This window comes from Neolamprologus multifasciatus, chromosome 3 (genome assembly GCF_963576455.1).
Source record: "Neolamprologus multifasciatus chromosome 3, fNeoMul1.2, whole genome shotgun sequence".
Taxonomy (NCBI): Eukaryota; Metazoa; Chordata; class Actinopteri; order Cichliformes; family Cichlidae; genus Neolamprologus; species Neolamprologus multifasciatus.
In genome coordinates, this window is record NC_140441.1 from 7,024,377 (window position 1) to 7,041,641 (window position 17,265).

At 44.2% G+C, this 17,265-nt stretch overlaps 1 protein-coding gene across 1 annotated transcript in view; it reads right to left on the bottom strand.

Moving 5' to 3' along the window:
• Positions 1-486: 486 nt before the first annotated feature.
• LOC146521321 (kinesin-like protein KIF1C) overlaps positions 487-17,265 on the bottom strand; it is a 35,433-nt gene continuing 18,654 nt past the window's right edge. Inside the window, exons 7-28 of the mRNA XM_085154916.1 lie at positions 17,070-17,248; positions 16,617-16,728; positions 16,452-16,529; positions 16,279-16,344; positions 16,105-16,183; positions 15,307-15,385; positions 15,027-15,175; positions 12,747-12,866; positions 12,519-12,646; positions 12,114-12,193; positions 11,513-11,588; positions 10,802-10,881; positions 10,166-10,260; positions 8,247-8,330; positions 7,867-8,047; positions 7,659-7,731; positions 7,491-7,589; positions 7,245-7,406; positions 4,676-4,990; positions 4,505-4,594; positions 4,200-4,434; positions 487-4,029 (exon numbers count right to left, since the gene is read on the bottom strand). Coding sequence (XP_085011042.1) covers positions 3,134-4,029; positions 4,200-4,434; positions 4,505-4,594; positions 4,676-4,990; positions 7,245-7,406; positions 7,491-7,589; positions 7,659-7,731; positions 7,867-8,047; positions 8,247-8,330; positions 10,166-10,260; positions 10,802-10,881; positions 11,513-11,588; positions 12,114-12,193; positions 12,519-12,646; positions 12,747-12,866; positions 15,027-15,175; positions 15,307-15,385; positions 16,105-16,183; positions 16,279-16,344; positions 16,452-16,529; positions 16,617-16,728; positions 17,070-17,248 — 3,456 coding nt within the window. The 3' untranslated portion in view covers positions 487-3,133. The remainder of the gene's footprint in view (positions 4,030-4,199; positions 4,435-4,504; positions 4,595-4,675; positions 4,991-7,244; positions 7,407-7,490; positions 7,590-7,658; positions 7,732-7,866; positions 8,048-8,246; positions 8,331-10,165; positions 10,261-10,801; positions 10,882-11,512; positions 11,589-12,113; positions 12,194-12,518; positions 12,647-12,746; positions 12,867-15,026; positions 15,176-15,306; positions 15,386-16,104; positions 16,184-16,278; positions 16,345-16,451; positions 16,530-16,616; positions 16,729-17,069; positions 17,249-17,265) is intronic.

The window sequence follows — 17,265 nt, forward strand, 5'->3', positions numbered from 1 at the left end:
CAGCTCTTTTTGCTTGTGATCTTTGCAACAAAAAATACTTTCTGCTTTGTCGTTTCTATTCTATCCGAGTTATCATTTCTATTCTAGGACTCATTTAAAGCAGCTCTTAAATGGGGAAGCTTGTTTGCACCCTGGAAAAACACATTGTTGCCATCCATAAATTAAACTTCTGGGTTATTACTTAACAATTTTCACTTACTACCACAAACTAATAGGAAAAGTTATTTTCTCAAACAGGCAGTGGATCTGGACCAGTAAACAGCAGGCTCATTTTTGTCATGGAAATCTTTTAACAACCAGAAGATGCCCCCTGCAGGCCACTAGAAATTATGCAGTTTTAAGACACTTGAGCATTCCCCTCAGTCCTGGAAACTTCACCCACATTAATGTTTTGTTTTGTTTGTTTGTTTGAGTGCACTGACACCTCTCAGCTTCCATAGCCCTCCTTCATGGATGAAGACCCAATAAAAACACAAGAAGTGAGTCTTATTTTGAATCTTGGAGACAGTTTATTGCCATCATGTTGTCTGCAGGTAGAGCCTGAGATTGGTTCCTGATACAACCAAAACAACAACAAAAGACAACCCAACACATACAGAGAGAAAACAACAACAATAACAAAAAAGCAACTGAGGGGGTCTGGGCCAACAGGAAGAGGGCTACACCATGATGTCATCATATCCATATCCGTGTTTCGAGTTCTGAAGCGGCAACACGCCGTAATGTCACAGATTCTGAGGTCATGATTAGAGCAGAGGTGCAGGAATGGGCACAGCCTGTCAGTGAGGGGAGTTCTAGAATGTTCTGGAATTCTGCTGAGTCATGGCTGCTATGGCAACACCCCACCCCCTCCAAGTCCCTCCCCCATTCCACCTCAAAAAACAACAAAACTAACCAAAGAAAAAGAATAATGACTAAAATCAGCTTTATGAAGTAAAACAAACTTTACTGTTTGATTCTAAGTTAACCCACAAACAGACGCCCAACACACACACACACACACTCAACATACACAAACACATACACTAACTCAACGGTTTGCGTGAGGGCAAAGAAACTCCCTTTAGCAGCATCCACAAGAACCAAATATTAATGACACGTATAACTTTAGGATAATTATATTAATAAGTGATGATGACTGATGACATCATAAACCAAAGGTCAAACATGGAGGTTGGTTAAAATACGCAGTACATGATGTGATACACAAATGAAAAACAAACAGCCAATCGGAGGCCCAAGCTGGAAAAAATCTAAAAATAAAAAATAATAATTAAAAAACAAAAAACTAATTTTGCCATCAGGCCCGGCAGTGGAAGCAGGTTTAGAGATTGTCCTGTGATTGGTCAATTCCAGAGATTCTGCTGACATCATGTTTCTCAGGCCAACTGCAATCATTTCATTTTCATCATAATTATCGTCATCGTCATGGCACTGACTCCGTCTTGCAGCAGGAAGGAGCGCTGCCATTGGTTGGTTCTAATCTTTTTATGAAAAAAGCCTTAAAAGCCACAGAGCTCATCGTTGCTCCACTTGTTAACTCCCAGAATCCTCTGCTTTGAGTGGGTGGAGTGTGCGCAGTATCGCCAACTCTCCCAGCCCCTCTTGGCAGTAAACTTGTCTTCATTGATTCAGTGCGAATAAAACGCACGTAAAACGCTGCGTTCGCTGTGACGCAGGAAGCTGGAAATTTGTTTCCTATCTTAAAGATGCGAAGTGAACACAACACCAGCAAATATATGTGTGTGTAAATGTCATGTTTGAAAAAGAGAAGAAATTAAAAGCAACCTGAAACAGGTGGAGGCCACAATTTCCAGGATCCTTACGCGCCAGGAAGGCAGCAGTGAATTTTCCCATCCTTCTTCAATTGGATATAATGTAAAAAGTGTCACATCCTTACAGCAGGAATCTTGTATCACACCTGACATGCTGTAGTGTCTGTTACTTCTTCAAAAACAAAACGCTTACTGTATATCAGCTTCTTCTCTCCCTCAAAACCTTCTCCTTCTCAATACATCTCCCAGAATTCCTTGCTTATCTAGCCCTACATAAACGAATCCATCCCTTCATGACTATGTCTCTGAGCTCCAACATCAACTCCCACCTTGGGACATCATCATGTGTTACGCATCACTTGCATTTCCCACGATTGCCAGAGACGGTGAACCTACCGTCAGGACATTTCACGTGTTTAAAAATCAGATTTAACACTTCAAATATACACACACAGCTCTTAAAAACAAACATCTGACAGGTAAGACAAGCGCAGCGCCTGCTACACTTCCTCTCTGCACCTCTTCTTCCTCAGGGGCCCATTTACACTCGCCGCTCTCGCCCTCAACTTCTCCATTTTTGTTTTGCTGTTTTTGCAAATGCCCCATTGGCACTTATTATTCCTGCACTGACGCTTTTACCCTGACTGGCAAGTGCCGCACAGCCGCTTTCTTTGGTTTGTAGCACTCAGCGATGCTGCATTCAAATCACATGGGAGAAGATGTAAATACAAGTTTACTGTTTCTGATTAAATTCCTAATTATCAGTTTGAGGGTTGAAGTGAGTTTAACAAGCTGTACAATCTGTAATTCCCATGGAACTTGAATGCAGCGTAGGCTAGGCTAAGCTCACAATTTCACCTATTCTTCACCTGCTAGCACTAAAAGCTAAAAAAAACCCCTCATCAAACACAGAAACACCACCCTGCTAACTGACGTCCTTTATCTTTAAAAACAAAACTAGCTTCACCAGCAGACATGTCGGATTTAAGGCACCTCGTTAACACAGTGATCAACGCCCGAACATCAGCCATCGGTGAAATTTAAAAAAGAAAAAAAAAGCTAAATCATTACGTGATCAAAGTCTGACAGAACGACAAACTCCATAAAATAGAACAAAACAAATTGAAATTAAATGTTTGCACGTCAGCGTCGCTAACAGCTCACCTGTGCTAAGCTAAAAGCTTCACAAACACACGCACAAACACACGCACAGCAGGACAGAGGATACAGGGTGTGTAAAAGTGCTCAAATGCACACACGTGCACACACAACCACACTCTCAGCCGATTCTCTACAGCATCAGGATCACCCCATGTCCCGCAGTCAATCAGGAGCCTCCGTGTTCGGGAGGTCAGAGGTCAGATCGGTGTCTCCTTGTTGTTATTGTTGTTGTTGTTTTTGAGGTCCGGTGCGCTGAACTGCCGCCTCATCCTGGGCGGAGTGTTGAAAGCCCACACCCCTGGCGGCGGCACAATGCCCAGTAGCATGTCAGCAGGAAGGGCCGGGGCCCCTGACCGCGGCAGGCTGTGGTAATGGGGGTGAGGGTGAGGTCCAGGCTGGAATGGTGCATTGTGGGGGTTGTAGTAGGGATGGTGGTGGTGGTACTGATGGTGCTGGCGTTGATTATAAGGGAAGCCTCCGTCTCTGTCTCTGTCTCTGTCCCCGTCTCTGCTTCCTCCTCCTCCTCCTCCTCTGCCTCCTCCTCCTCTCTCCCCTCCTGGCCCAGGGGAAAACCCCCTCCTCTGTCTTGGTCGCCCCTGGTGACCACCGTTGCCACCGCCGCTGAAGTGCTGGTCATTGTCGTAGTTCCCGTTGCCCTGTGGCGAGCTGTCCAGGGAGTTTCGGCGGTAACGACGTTGCTGGTTTTGGTTGTTGCCCTGGTTGTTGTAGTGGTAGCCACCCTGGTTGCCCTGGTTACGCTGCTGCCAGGCACGATGAGGGCTGGGGGTGCGCATGCGAGGAGGCTGAGCTGGGAAGGGGAGGGGCAAGAGACCAGGGAGTTGACCTTGTGGAGGAGGCGGAGGTGAGGGAGAACCTGTAGCTTCTCCTCCCCTGTTCTCCTTCTGCTCACCAGCATCAGTTCCTCCTCCTCCTCCCTCGCCCAGACCCAGAGCTTGCAGGGCGGCGCTAGCGGGTCCCCAGGACAGCCGGTGGGCAGGGTTACTCTTAAAGGGGAACTTGAGCTTGCACTCCTGGGGAGGGATGAAGCGGCCGGTTCCCGGGAGGTGGATCGGGACAGTGGGGGTGTTCTGACCTGGAAGAGTTGGAGGAGCAAGGCTTGGGGTCAGGGCACAGACTGTAAATAAAAGATGGACACAGCGCTAGCAACCAACTCAACTAATTCCAGATCATTTGATAGGTTTATCGAGACGATCAATAGTGGGAGCTTTCGCCATAACGGTACAGCCACACCCCCGTGCTCACCTTGGCTTTGGTTCTGTCCTCGCAGCTTCTTGGTGATGTTCTGCTGCTGCAGGTTCAGGAGCCGCTGCTGCTCCTTCTTCATCCAGCGGAGCCGTCCTCTCCTGAATGCCGGGTCCTCATCCATCAGCCGCTGAACTCTGACCTCTGGGTGGTTGGGGCAGTCGTCGTCTTCGTCCACGTCCCCGTCTCTCTCTCTCTGAGGGGATTCTCCTCCCTCGCCGTTCATGTCGTCGTCCTGGAAACAAGTCGAACAAAAGTTAACACTGGAGGAGGCAACGATGGTTTGACGGGAGGTGCGAACTTACCTGAACAGGTATGATGCTCTCCATCTTGATCATTCTGTCTCTCAGAGCTTTGATCTCCTCGTCCTTCATGTTGTTCTGCAGCTTCACCTCCTGCAGGAGTCGCACACGTTTAGCTCCGCTCCACTAGCGCCATCCTCAGGTTGTGAATAAAACAAGCGTAGCATAACTCACCTCCAAAATATCTGTCAGCTTATCGATGTGAGCCTTCAAATCGTACACGCCTCTCTTCTCTCCACCTTCCACTGTCTCTCCTCCTCCACTACCACCACTTCCTCCTCCTCCACCACCACCACCTCCTCCCTCTTCAGCGGCAGGGCTCCTCTCCTCTCCGATGCCCACAGTGTCACAGACGTCCTGGGCCACGGCCCTCCAGCTCTCCCTCTCGTTGGTGTCCTTCTTGGCGTACATGCGGCACAGCTCCTTCATCTTGACGATGGAGAGCGCCTCAATCTCCTGACGGGAGTGACGGAAGTCTCCCAGAGCCACCTGAGGGGGGCGCCACACACAGAGGAACAGTTTAAAGGAAAAAAAAAGAAAACATCAAAATGCTCTAATGTCCTCTGGACTGTTTGTGCTGGTTAATTTAATAGTAATAATAATATATCGTTTATTGATCTCTATGGGAAATTCCTCTCTGCATTTAACCCATTCATTCAGTGAAGCAGTGGACAGCCACTGAGTGCCCAGGGAGCAGTGTACAGGGACGGTACCTTGCTCAGGGATAACTAAGAGTAGCCGTTTAGTGGATTCAAACCCCCGGGGCCACCACTTGACCTACTGAGCAATCCCTGCCGTTGGATTTGCTGGATGTACTGTTAATCCACCAAATTTGTCCACAGACTCTTGTTCCTGCAGGTTCTTATCTACATCAGATACAATGACATCATCACATGGCCTTGGAACCACATATCAATGGGCTACAATAACCCTTTTTTAGTATCAAGGCTCCGGAAACACCCCATAAAATGTACAGTGCACAATATGACGTGTCAGGTTGCCTGACAGCCACACAGCAATGGACTTCAATGGTATTTACACAGTAAAGCAGCGCCTGAGCGTCACACAGAGCCCACAAAAATGGGCAAATCTGGACCCACTTAGGTTTGTAATTTGCCTCTCTATGTTTTGGTTTGATATCTTCAGACAGTCACATAATTGATCACACACTGGATGAACAGACCAATCCACACTGTATCATGGGTATGTACTAGTGTACTACAGACCATCCAAGAACTCTGGGCTCCAGTGGACTTATTTTTTACACTAATTAGCTGATACCAGTGTCAGTGTGACGCTCTGTACAGTCTATGGATTGAGAAGTCAACACAGTGGCAGCCAAAATGCTATAGCCGAGGCTTCAAAATGTGGAAAGGAAAAGGTAATGTGGCATTAGCTACGACTATCTGTTGTACAGAGTTTATGGTAACGCAGCAAAGTCTGTAACAATCTACTTATGCTGGCTTTAACCCTTTAAGACCTACCATAGAACCAAGTCCACCAGAGCTTATATTATATTTTTACATGTTGTGGAGCCATTTTTGGGAGCATTTCAAGTTGATATACATCAAAACAACCATTATAGCCTAGATTTTAATAATATGTCTGCATTAAGTGCATAGTAATTACATAAATTTCAAAAAAGTGCAATAAACTACAAAAGAATTGAAAATTGTTTTGGTTTTTTTTAACATATATTTCTAGTTAGAGAAATTTAAGAGGCTTATCCCTCAAAACTGTAAATACAAAAAAGTTGCACAAAATAGTTTCCCACCACAGGAAATTTATTTTAAGTGCCTTCATAGATTTATTTTTGAAATACACCAATTTTTATATACTGCAGGAAAAACGAAAATAAATATTATGATGCAAATTTGCAAAAAAGCAGCATATGCATCAAAATAAACTATTTTCAGCAGTGCAATATGAGTCCTAAGCATTCCAGAAACGACACAGAAAGTCATAAAGTCAAACATAACTTTTAAAAACACCAGTATAGGCTCATGAGGCCTTGATGGTAAAAAACTACATTTCCGCGAAAATGACGTCACTTCCGGTTTCGGGCAGGTCATGGCGGACATGCGATAGTTCGCTCTGACGTCTATTCCAACGTAGGAAGTGTTACAAACAGCTGATCGGATCAGCAAAGCGTGTTTCTGGAATATTATGTTTTTGTTGCTGCAAGTGCTTTTTATGCAGTTTTTGCAAAGTTATATGTGGAAGGAAACTGTGACCGAGGACAAGCTGATGGCATAAGATGTAAGTACAACTCCTCAGGTTTCATATGCAAAAAAAAAGTATTGCGCTAGCTCACGTGGTTGCAGAGCTACCGGGATTTAAAAATAGTTATGCAAAACAGAGCGTGCCCGCTCCGACCGGCTTTAAAGGGTTAATGGGAAATGCATCATATATGATTCTCATGATTTACCACTCATATGTTGTGTTTGACTGGAGCAATGGAGTCTAACTAATTAAGAGTCTGTCTAAGTAAGTCCTTAATCTTTGGTAAACTGCATCTTGGATTAAACCAAAACGGTCCAACACTACAGAGCAGTCTAAAGTGGAGCCGTCTCCAGGAGGGTTTAATGGTTTAAAGGACATGTCCAGTGTATTTTTCAAGGTAAAGGTTTAATTCTTTGCCCCTGAATGCACAGATGTGGGAGCATCTATTAGAAAACATTCAAAAATGTTTATCTGTCCCTCTGAAACCAGTCAGAAAACACTGTGTGTGTGTTTGTGAGACCTCGTAGCAGATCTCTTTGACGGCCTGCATGCGGAGGTCCTCCATGGTCACCCGTTTGGGGTCTTTGCTGATCCTCCTCCTCTGAGGGATCTGATAGACTCGCAGAGGCTCCCTCCTCTTACCGCTGCTGGGCAGACCGCAGCGCTTTACTATGGACTGCACCTGGACACAGACACACAGGTGAGACGGGGAACAGCCACGAAGGTGAAGTCACAGCTGCATGAGGAGCTATGAAGGAGCTGGTACCTTATTGGCCGGCAGCTTCTCTCTCAGGGAGGAGATGAGCCTCCAGCTTTCCTCGCAGGATCGTTTGTCCGAGTCGTCCCCGCTGTCGCTGTCTGCGTACTGCACACACAGAGAAGGTTAAACACCAGAAGCTTTCACCACACAAGCTCACGTGGAGGAGAAACTCACCAGTCTGTGTTGCTCCAGCAGCAAGTCGGCCTCCTCCTTCTCTTTACGGTACTGAGTCTCCACGTCCTGCAGTCTGCAGCACACGCACCAAACAACCAATGAGATGATCGATAATCAGGCAACAGCTCTGATATCTGACGTGGTTTACAGTGTGTCTACAGATGCTATCTGAAACCCAAACTTCAGGGCGTAGTAAAGGTGCGTCTACCTCTTCTCCATCTCCAGCTTGATGTCGATGCCTTGTTTCTCCAGCAGCTCTTTCTGGGCGTAGTTCCAGTCCTCCGGCTCCTCCTGCTGCTCCATCGTGGCGCTGCGCTCCCTCTCCAGCCTCGCCTGTTCCGGGTGGTTGAATCGAAACACGTGGTTCTTCCCCATGACGATGCGGTTACCTAGAGACGGAAACAGACAGGAAGCGGAGTCTGAAGCCGGCTGCAGGTTTCGGGTGGTGTATTTACTCCGTCGATCAAACCTTCTTTGTTTTTCACATGATGCATAATAAGCTGTAGACTAAAGCGAAACCTGATGTAACAGCTGCAGCAGCCGTGTAACGGCAGGTGCTTCCTGTTTGTTTAAAGCGTGTTTCTGTACCTTGTTTTAATATGACGGCGTCTGTGATCTGCTTCCCATTAACGTAGGTCTCTGCTCCGACTAACGGCTCCAGAGTGACCACCACTGCAGAGGCAGACACAGAGAGTCCAAGCAAAAGAAGAAAAACTCATCAGGAGAACTGAAAGACAGCACTGTGAAACACGATATGACTCATGAGCATGAAACAGTCTGAAGGCAGGAATCAGCAGCGGCGATGGAGGTTTTACGGAGGATTTATCAAAGACTTTAATATCTGGGCTTCCTCCTGTAACATTAGCAGAAAGGTTGATCCACAATCCAGAGACAGAGACCTGGATCTGAAAGTGGTGTGGCCACAACTGCAGAGGCCTCATAGAGACATGCACCGAAACCAGGGATCGCACAGGGTAACAGCAGCAGACACACACAGAGGGTGAGCAGGGCAGGTGTAGGGAGGTTGGGGTTGGGGGGGCACAGGAAACATGGGCGTGAACATGAGGATGATGTCACCATGACAACAAGTAACAGTGACTAATACCTGACAGATTTCCTGGCAGCTTTCACAGAAAGAGAAAGAGAAGAAAGAGAGTCACTCACTGAGCGCACACACACACACGGCTGTTTTTCAAGCTTTCAATGCAAACAGAAACAGAGCTGCAGGTTTCACAGCTTCAGACTCGAACACGCTCCTGGAACAAAGATCTAATGCCATAATCTACTGTACATTTATGCAAATTAGCCCTATGTAATACCACATTTGCATAATATATTTTAGTCAGTATGCAATTGAAGCTATATTTATATAGAAACACACACTCAAACTTTTCTAATCAACATGTCCTGGCTGCAATTTTTCTAAATTCACACATCATACACGTCACGCATGTGGCGCCATCATGTGGTAAAGAAAAGTACTGCAGGAGCTTTTTATTCCTTCTTGTCTTAAACTGTGAAGAAACGTTCACAGACAGGTTTGAGTGTGCTCTCAGTCCTTGAAGATGATGAACATAAATCAGTGAAATCAGGAGGTGTAATGTGACAGAACTCAAGAGCACATTTGTCTGCCGTGGTGACTTAGTCGAGTCATGAGTCATGTTAATGATCAACTCAGCTGTCTGCAGGTCTGACTTTAAACCCAGCTGCTGCTGAAACATGTCAGGGAGCTTATTTTGAGGAGTGATGGAAAGCAAACCTGATTAAAAATGCATTTTCATTTTATTTCTGTTATCCTCACACTGCCACAGCAGCACGGCATGACTAACCGTTCAAAATCATCTTTATCTATCACCCTGGGAGCAGCCCCTCTGTCTGAAACAAGCAGCTGGAGCTCCTTTATTTGAAGGCAGATCCCCCCAAACAGACTGCAGCTGTGCTCACAGCTGGCTAGATTAGTGATATGACCTCTTTATGACATCATACAGATCCTATAATAGAACAAAAACTGTGCACAGTGAGTAGGGCAGGCTGCTGACAGCTATGTTCACTACATCATTATTACAACCTCACTCCACGTTTGATAATAAGAAAAACTTCCAGCACTGTGCAGGAAGTCTACGACAGCAGACTGTAGAATAGGCCAACTATGACGCAACAGGTGGTAATAATGATTTTAATAAATAACAATTACAACTGTAGTTTGCACTTTTATTCTGTTATAACTTCAGATGTTAAACAGTTCCAGGTAAAGAGTTGAATATGTTTCTCTGGTGTCTGTAAAGTACTGAACGGCTCGTGGTTCAGGTTATCACGCAGTGAACTTCAGGAGCTGATCAGTTTATACCAGCAGAGGGCGCTCAAAGCACAGGACCGAGGCTACTTAAACTCTGCACAATGAAGCTGTGTGATCACAGAACACCAGTGCAGCAGAGCAGAGTCAGCCAATCAGGGATCAGAGTGTCAGACATGTGACCAAAGGTTTATACAAGGAGTAAAAATCTCACCTTCTCCCTGCTCGTTGGTCTCACTGACGAAAACGCAGTGAATCTCCTTTATGAACTGACCCGACAGCTTAATGTCCACATCCTGCTGCCCGACCCTGACACACACACACACACACACACACACACACACACACACACACACACACACACACACACACACACACACACACACACAGAGAGAGAGAAGAAAAAACTCTAATGTAAACACCTGCCAAGTTAGTTATACAACTCCACCAGGAATAAAGATGAAGGTGCAACTTCTCCTGCAATAAAACTAACGGAGGAGCTTCTGGTGTCCATAAAGCTGCGTGTTGTTGTTAGATAACAGCGAGTCTCGTGTCTGATAAGATGATATGTAACGAAACTCATTGTCATTGTTCTCGACAAGGACTCTGTGGATCATTATTGATGTGGTAACCTCTGCACGAGCAGATTTCTGCACTACATGTAAACAGTGTCGTTACTTCTACTACTGAAGTAAAGCAGCTAAACTAGTGATAGACTTGTGTCTGTGTGTAATTTGTTGCTTTCACACGGAGGTGAGCTGAGGCGTCTCTGACCTCTGGTCTCAATTTATCAGATTTTCTGAGCAAAGACCAGCAAAGCGATCGATTAACTGATGAAATCACAGCTGACCTGGTCACTCCCTCCTTGATGTAATAGAGGAGGCACTCAGACATCAGAGGGTCTTCATTCAGGTTGACCAGGTGAGGCGTCTGTAACACATACACACAACATTTAGTTTTACTTGATGGGGACATCTTTATTTGCCCTTTAAAAGTGAAAGTGAAAGATAAACAGCATAATTTACCAAAGTGAAGCATGAATGAAGACAACACAGTTAAAGTGAATGCTGACATTGAGTCGAGGTTGTTTTTACTGAGCTGAGCTGTCAAAACTGGTCATTAAGGGCAGAGCGGAGGCTGTCAGATGTCTTTGTGAGGCAAAGATTTAAAAGTGTTGGTGCTGCATGATTGATCATCTCTGAGTTTTAAAGACCAGAGAGACTTCAAAGCAAACAGTGACATCATCACTTCTAAAGCTGAGTGTGACTCGACACAGGTGCTTATGAGCAGCAGACACTCGGCTCTGACTTTGACGAATGCTCCCAGGCATGAAGTAAAACCCATTTATCGGCTGTTCTAACAAAACAAATCTCCAACTCACTCAAAGGGTAGATTTAACCTGACATAAAGGTGAATCCAAACAATAAATACACAGTTTAAAGTACCAGCAGGAACTACAGCTGCTAACAAACACCTGCATTATCGTGCGTCAGCAGGTGATCGCACAATCCTAAACTTAAAGTGTTACTAAACCAGAGAGAAAGATTAAATATACACTCACTCCTTTAGGAGAGAAGACGCCCAGCGTTCCTCCATCTTCCTTTATGGACACGCCCATCTCCACCAGCAGGGACTCTCTGAGGGAGTGAGTGAGAAACAGAGACATCAATCATCATCCAGGTTTCCAAATGTTTTCACCTGTGAGTTACTGAACAAACACACTCAGCTCTTCCAGCTGTGCTCTAAACACTACAGTTCCCATGAGCCTCGTGTACCATGGTGAATAAAGGGTCGTTAAGCCTGTTGTTGTCTTTATGAAAAGTGTGAAATACCAAAAGTCGCATCACTCGACTGACATAAACCACGCTTTGGTGGGTTTCTAGAGTTTTAAATCTTGCGTGGTTGCTGTTGCCGGGTTACAGACAAGAGTTTTTGACGCTCCAAGACTTCCTGAAAGATGCAGCAGCTGAGATGAGACTTTTTCTACTCCTACACCTGCCCTGAGGTTTTATCTGATCAGCTCAGGAGAAAAAGAGCCCACAGCACCGGTATGAATGCTGATGCTCACGGTAGCGTTGGCACTTTTACAAGTGACAACAAAACACAACATCGACTAAATTAACTGAAGACATGTAAAAAGCTCAGAGTCAAATAAGACGAACCTCTCCAGACGAATAGATTCTGTTTTTCTCAGTTTCTCCTCCCATGTCTCGTTCAGCTCAGCGATGATTTTCTCTGTTTCCTTAAAGCAAAAACACACAAACGTATCGTACTATAAACGCATGACTATAAAACTTCTTCATTCTCATTCAAAAAAGGTGAAACAGCAGCTCCTGTTTGCAGTTTAATCGTAGATGTACAGAAAACGGTTTGTGGATTTCTTTTAAACAGAGAAAATCTAAAAAGACACGTTCTGAAGTTTTAAGTCAGTTTTTTCATTGGATTTCCAGAAAACTATAAAAAAATAATATATCTTTCTGACAGTGGAAGTCACATGTTTCACAAATTTAGATATGATGGAATTATGACCCGGAAAAAGTGCGAGGTGATAAAACGTCTCGCCCTACCATCAGTCTCTCAGCTGCTTCCTCTTTGCTGATGTTCTCTGTGGACTCTCCCTCCTCCCTTTCCTCTCCATCCTCGATCAGCTGATCAGGGTCAGCGGGTGTGCCCCCTTCAGATACCGGCTCAGCGCCTGCACAGGAAATAAAACATTTATTATAAAAACATAATGAACCACTTTTGTGTTTTTTTTATTTAAGTGATTAAACACAAATGCACGGTCTTAGGGTGACCTGGAGGGGCGGGGCCATTCTCAGGCGTGATCCCATTGGATGTGAGAGCCAGCTGAAGAGGGGAGGGGGGCGCACCTGCGACACCGCCGGGGCCGTTGTTGATGTTGTTGTTGTTGTTGACTGAAATGCAGAAAGAGAGCAGGGGAGAAAAAAGTGAAAAGGAGGAGGTTTAATTTCTAACATGCTGGCATCTCAGCAATCCTGCTTATGCAACGACAGCTTGTAAATATCCTCACACACACACACACACACAGACACACACACACACACAGACAGACAGACACAGACACACAGTTGCTGTTGTCTGTAAATAACCGTCTCTACAGCATGCTGCACATAGACGTGCCGTTCATACCAGGTCCAAATGAAAGAACAACAGCATGTGATGTGTACAGTTTATTAGGCCGTAAACAGACTGCATTCCATGTTTATATGAAGTACAGTATCATATAAACATGCACAGCGTTTCTGTGTTTAGCAATGCATAGTGTTCACAATAGAAAAGCACATGCACTTTCTGACATGGAGAGATCAAAATCATGCAGCAGCAAGATAATGATTAACCTCATGTTGTGGATAGATAACATCACATTTTCTCTTGGTTGAAGTTAAAGATTATGAGCTATAGCCCTGCTCCTTCCCTCTGTTAATGCATTTATATTAGGCTCTAGTCACACAGGGCTGGAGACCTGTTGACGACCACCTGTTGCAACTGAAAAACTCGTATTCTCCAAATGATTGCTGTTGGCACAAAAACTTGTTACAGAGAAATTTACAGAGCTGCACCAAAGATCTGCAACTGCTTTGCCCTTTAAGAGATTGCCTTGGTCTCCAGCAGTTTGTGTGGAAGATGCAGTGAAATGTGTGGCACAAATCATGAGCAGAGATCGTTCGCCTTGAAAAATCTGCATCTTTTGAAATGTGCTTGTTTCAGTAGTGAGGATGTTATATTGTAGTTCAAGTTCCACAACAGCAGAGAGAGTAAACTGTGAATTAATGCTGACCAATCTGCATCTTCCATAAAAGCTATCCGGTCGTTAAGTCTGACGTCACTAGCCGTGTCTGGGCCTAAACGCCGCTGCAGGTCCACATATCAAACGATCACTATGGCATCACTGAGAGTTGAAAAACTGTCTAAAGTCTTTCATCTTTAATAAAATGATCAGCGTTCTGCTCTACCAGGTGTAACAATTGAGTTTAACATCCAGGCATCCATGAAAACGGAATTTATGACATTTAACGGAGTTAGAAGTTAGCAGGAAGTTAGCTCGCTAGCTTCTATCTAAATACAATATAGCATGTCCTGACTGCGGGGTTTTGGAAACAAATTAAAACGTACAGCTCTGTTATCACTTCCAACATAAATGAAGACAGAAAACTAAACAGCAGTGACGTTTGTAGGGTTACTGAAGTTTGGCTAGCTGGTATATAATGATGTGCTACGTGACCTCTAGCGACACAGCTATGTTAGCATAATATAAACAAGCTAAATCTTTTTCCACTCGATAAAAGTTAACGTGAGTGATCTCGGTGGTCAGGAACAAATGTAATCGCATGGCAGGATGCTGTAAAAGGACCAAACTTCAGCCAGGAGAACAACTGAGATAATCCATCCACAATACGAGGTTAGTCATTCATACACTGCTGCATGAGCTGGGCTGTAGCTACATGCTAAGGTTTTAAAAACTGAGCTTAAATAAATGATTAGCGGTAATAAAAGCCGACAGAGGTCAACAGTGATCACTGACTGTTTTAGGAGCTTTTTGAGATTAAATAGAAGAAAATACAAAACATTAAACATGTTAACAACACAAAAGCCATATTAAACGCAGACTACTTTAGGCCCGGAAGTAGGATTTGTCACGTCATCACTTAATAATCGGATTGGTGACAAAGGTAATCTGTCAGCACCCAAAGCAATCGCAAGGAAAGGTTGGGTGTCAGCACCTTCTTTGTGACATTTTTCAGGTTTCACAGGTCTTTAGGCCTGTGTGAATGAAGTGTTAGAATCACCATAGCTGTGTAGCTTCCCACCATCATTAGCCAACAAGCCCAACTTCACTAAACTAAATGTTTCTCTACATCCAAAGTAATAGCAGAGCTGAAAAGATTCATTTTTTATGAATATTTCAGTCAGAACATCGCCTCATTCATTCTTTTTCTCATGCTTACTTTGATGTTAAACTTTTACTATAAGACCTGGAAGAAGTAGGATTTGGACCTGGGCGTCAGACTGAACAGCAGATAAGGTTCATTATTCTGTATAAAATATGTGCATACCAGCATTGTCCAGCAGTTCCTGCAGGCCCTGAGAAAACAGCAGATTTCTCAGTCGCTCCACTTCAGCCTTCAGCTCTCGGATCAGTTTGGCGTTTGGATCTTCATTGATCACAGCGTTACAGCGAATCTGTTTGGCACGGTCAGCATACCTGGAACCGAACCGGAGAGAATTAAGATTATATTAATCTGACTATATCATCTTTGCAACACACCTGCTGCCTAAAAACTCGTTAACTGATCCATAAAAAGCCTCATAGACAGATTACACCCAGTAACTGACCTCAGAGTGCTCAGTGTTTCTTCGTAGTTGATGTCAGCAGGACTTAGCGCAGCAATCATTGCTGTGCGAGAGTTTCCTCCTGAAAGAAGCACACATCAAACCTTTAAGGTACTTAAACTAAGTCTGATATTAACTCTGCAACTCTATACATGTCTGTGTGGTTAAGTCTACTATTAGCCCTGATAAGCTAAGGTGTACTATTAGCCCTGACAGGTTAAGGTATACTATTAGTTTGGATAGGTTAAGATGTACTATAAGCCCTGATAGATTAAATGTACTATTAGCCCTGACAGATTAAGGTGTACTATTAGTTTGGATAGGTTAAGATGTACTATAAGTCCTGATAGATTAAATGTACTATTAGCCCTGATTAGTTAAGGTGTACTATTAGCCCTGACAGGTTAAGGTGTACTATTAGTTTGGATAGGTTAAGATGTACTATAAACCCTGATAGATTAAATGTACTATTAGTCCTGATTAGTTAAGGTGTACTATTAGCCCTGACAAGTTAAGGTGTACTATTAGTTTGGATAGGTTAAGATGTACTATAAGTCCTGATAGATTAAATGTACTATTAGCCCTGATTAGTTAAAGTGTACTACTGCCCCCGAAAGTGTACTATTAGTTCGGATAGGTTAAGATGTACTATAAGTCCTGATACAACAAGTCTTATTAATAGTTTGTTTAAAGGAACATGCCGTCGGTCCTAGTATTGACAATATTACTAATGGCTGTTAGCCTTAAATGACTCTTTCTACTGTTCTCCTTTAACACTGGACCTACCAATGCTCTACTTACCCAGGTTTTCCTTCAGTAGCCAGGTGAGAACAGAGTCTCTGTAGGGAATAAAATCACTTTTCCTCTTTTTACTGCTCTGCTGCAGATCAGAGACAAGAAGCAGTCAGCAATCATCTCCCACATTACACACATCTGATATTATTTGACTTGTAAATATGGACAGTGTTGAATTACCATTTCAGCCAAAGCTGAAATCACTTTTCCTAATGTGGTCAGAGATTTGTTGATGTTTGCTCCTTCCTGCATGCAAACATACAGTGAATACATGATGAATCTGGCAGCGGATGCATGAAAATGAGCAGCACATGAATAGATACATAATGTGATTGCGCCACATTATCTCCAACCTTGAGCCGCATGCCCTTTGCCCCAGAGGAGTCTGCTCGTTCACTTCCAGCCAGGTCGACCAGACTGATCTTACTGACCTGAAGAGAAAAGTTCAAGAATCAAAATAAAAACCTGACATTTGGAAGAAAATGCCCTGCGGGGACAAAATAGAGAAGCAGACACACTTTCTCAGTGTCCAGGCTGGTCATCTGATCTCGTCGTTTCTGGGTGAAGACGATGGTGAAGACGGCGTGGGACCTGGATGACGTCTCATTCATGTTTGTAGCTGCGACCGTCCTGCAATCAGAAATGAACTTGATTATTTTGATGTTGCTGCAATTCATTCTTTACAATAATAAAAAAATATATATTTATAACAAATCTGCATGTTTTAACCAGGCCTAACTAGAATAAGGCTAATGGCTAATGGGCAATTAACATATCACCAGTGATGGACTGATTGGGTATCAATCTGATCTTGGCTCAAAAGATAGACAACAAGTCTACAGAGCTGCTGTATTATGTGGTTGGTTACCAGTAAGAAACCGTTTATGTTTTTCAAACTTCCTCAGACATCTGCAGCCTTTTGCACTTTCTTTAAAACTTCGACCTCTGAAATTATCTGGAAGAAAACTGACCGAGCTTTGTTGCCGGCGTCCATCAAGTCCCGGATGTCCGTGAATCCAGTCACAGCCAGTTTGGACAAATCCTCCACGTAGGGCCCCAGGATTGGATGCTCCCGGACCCGAAGGGTGCCCTGGGACTTTGGGTTCAACAGGTCCCGAACCCGCTCACAGTAGATCTCCATGTAGGACACCTGTGATGGAGAACATG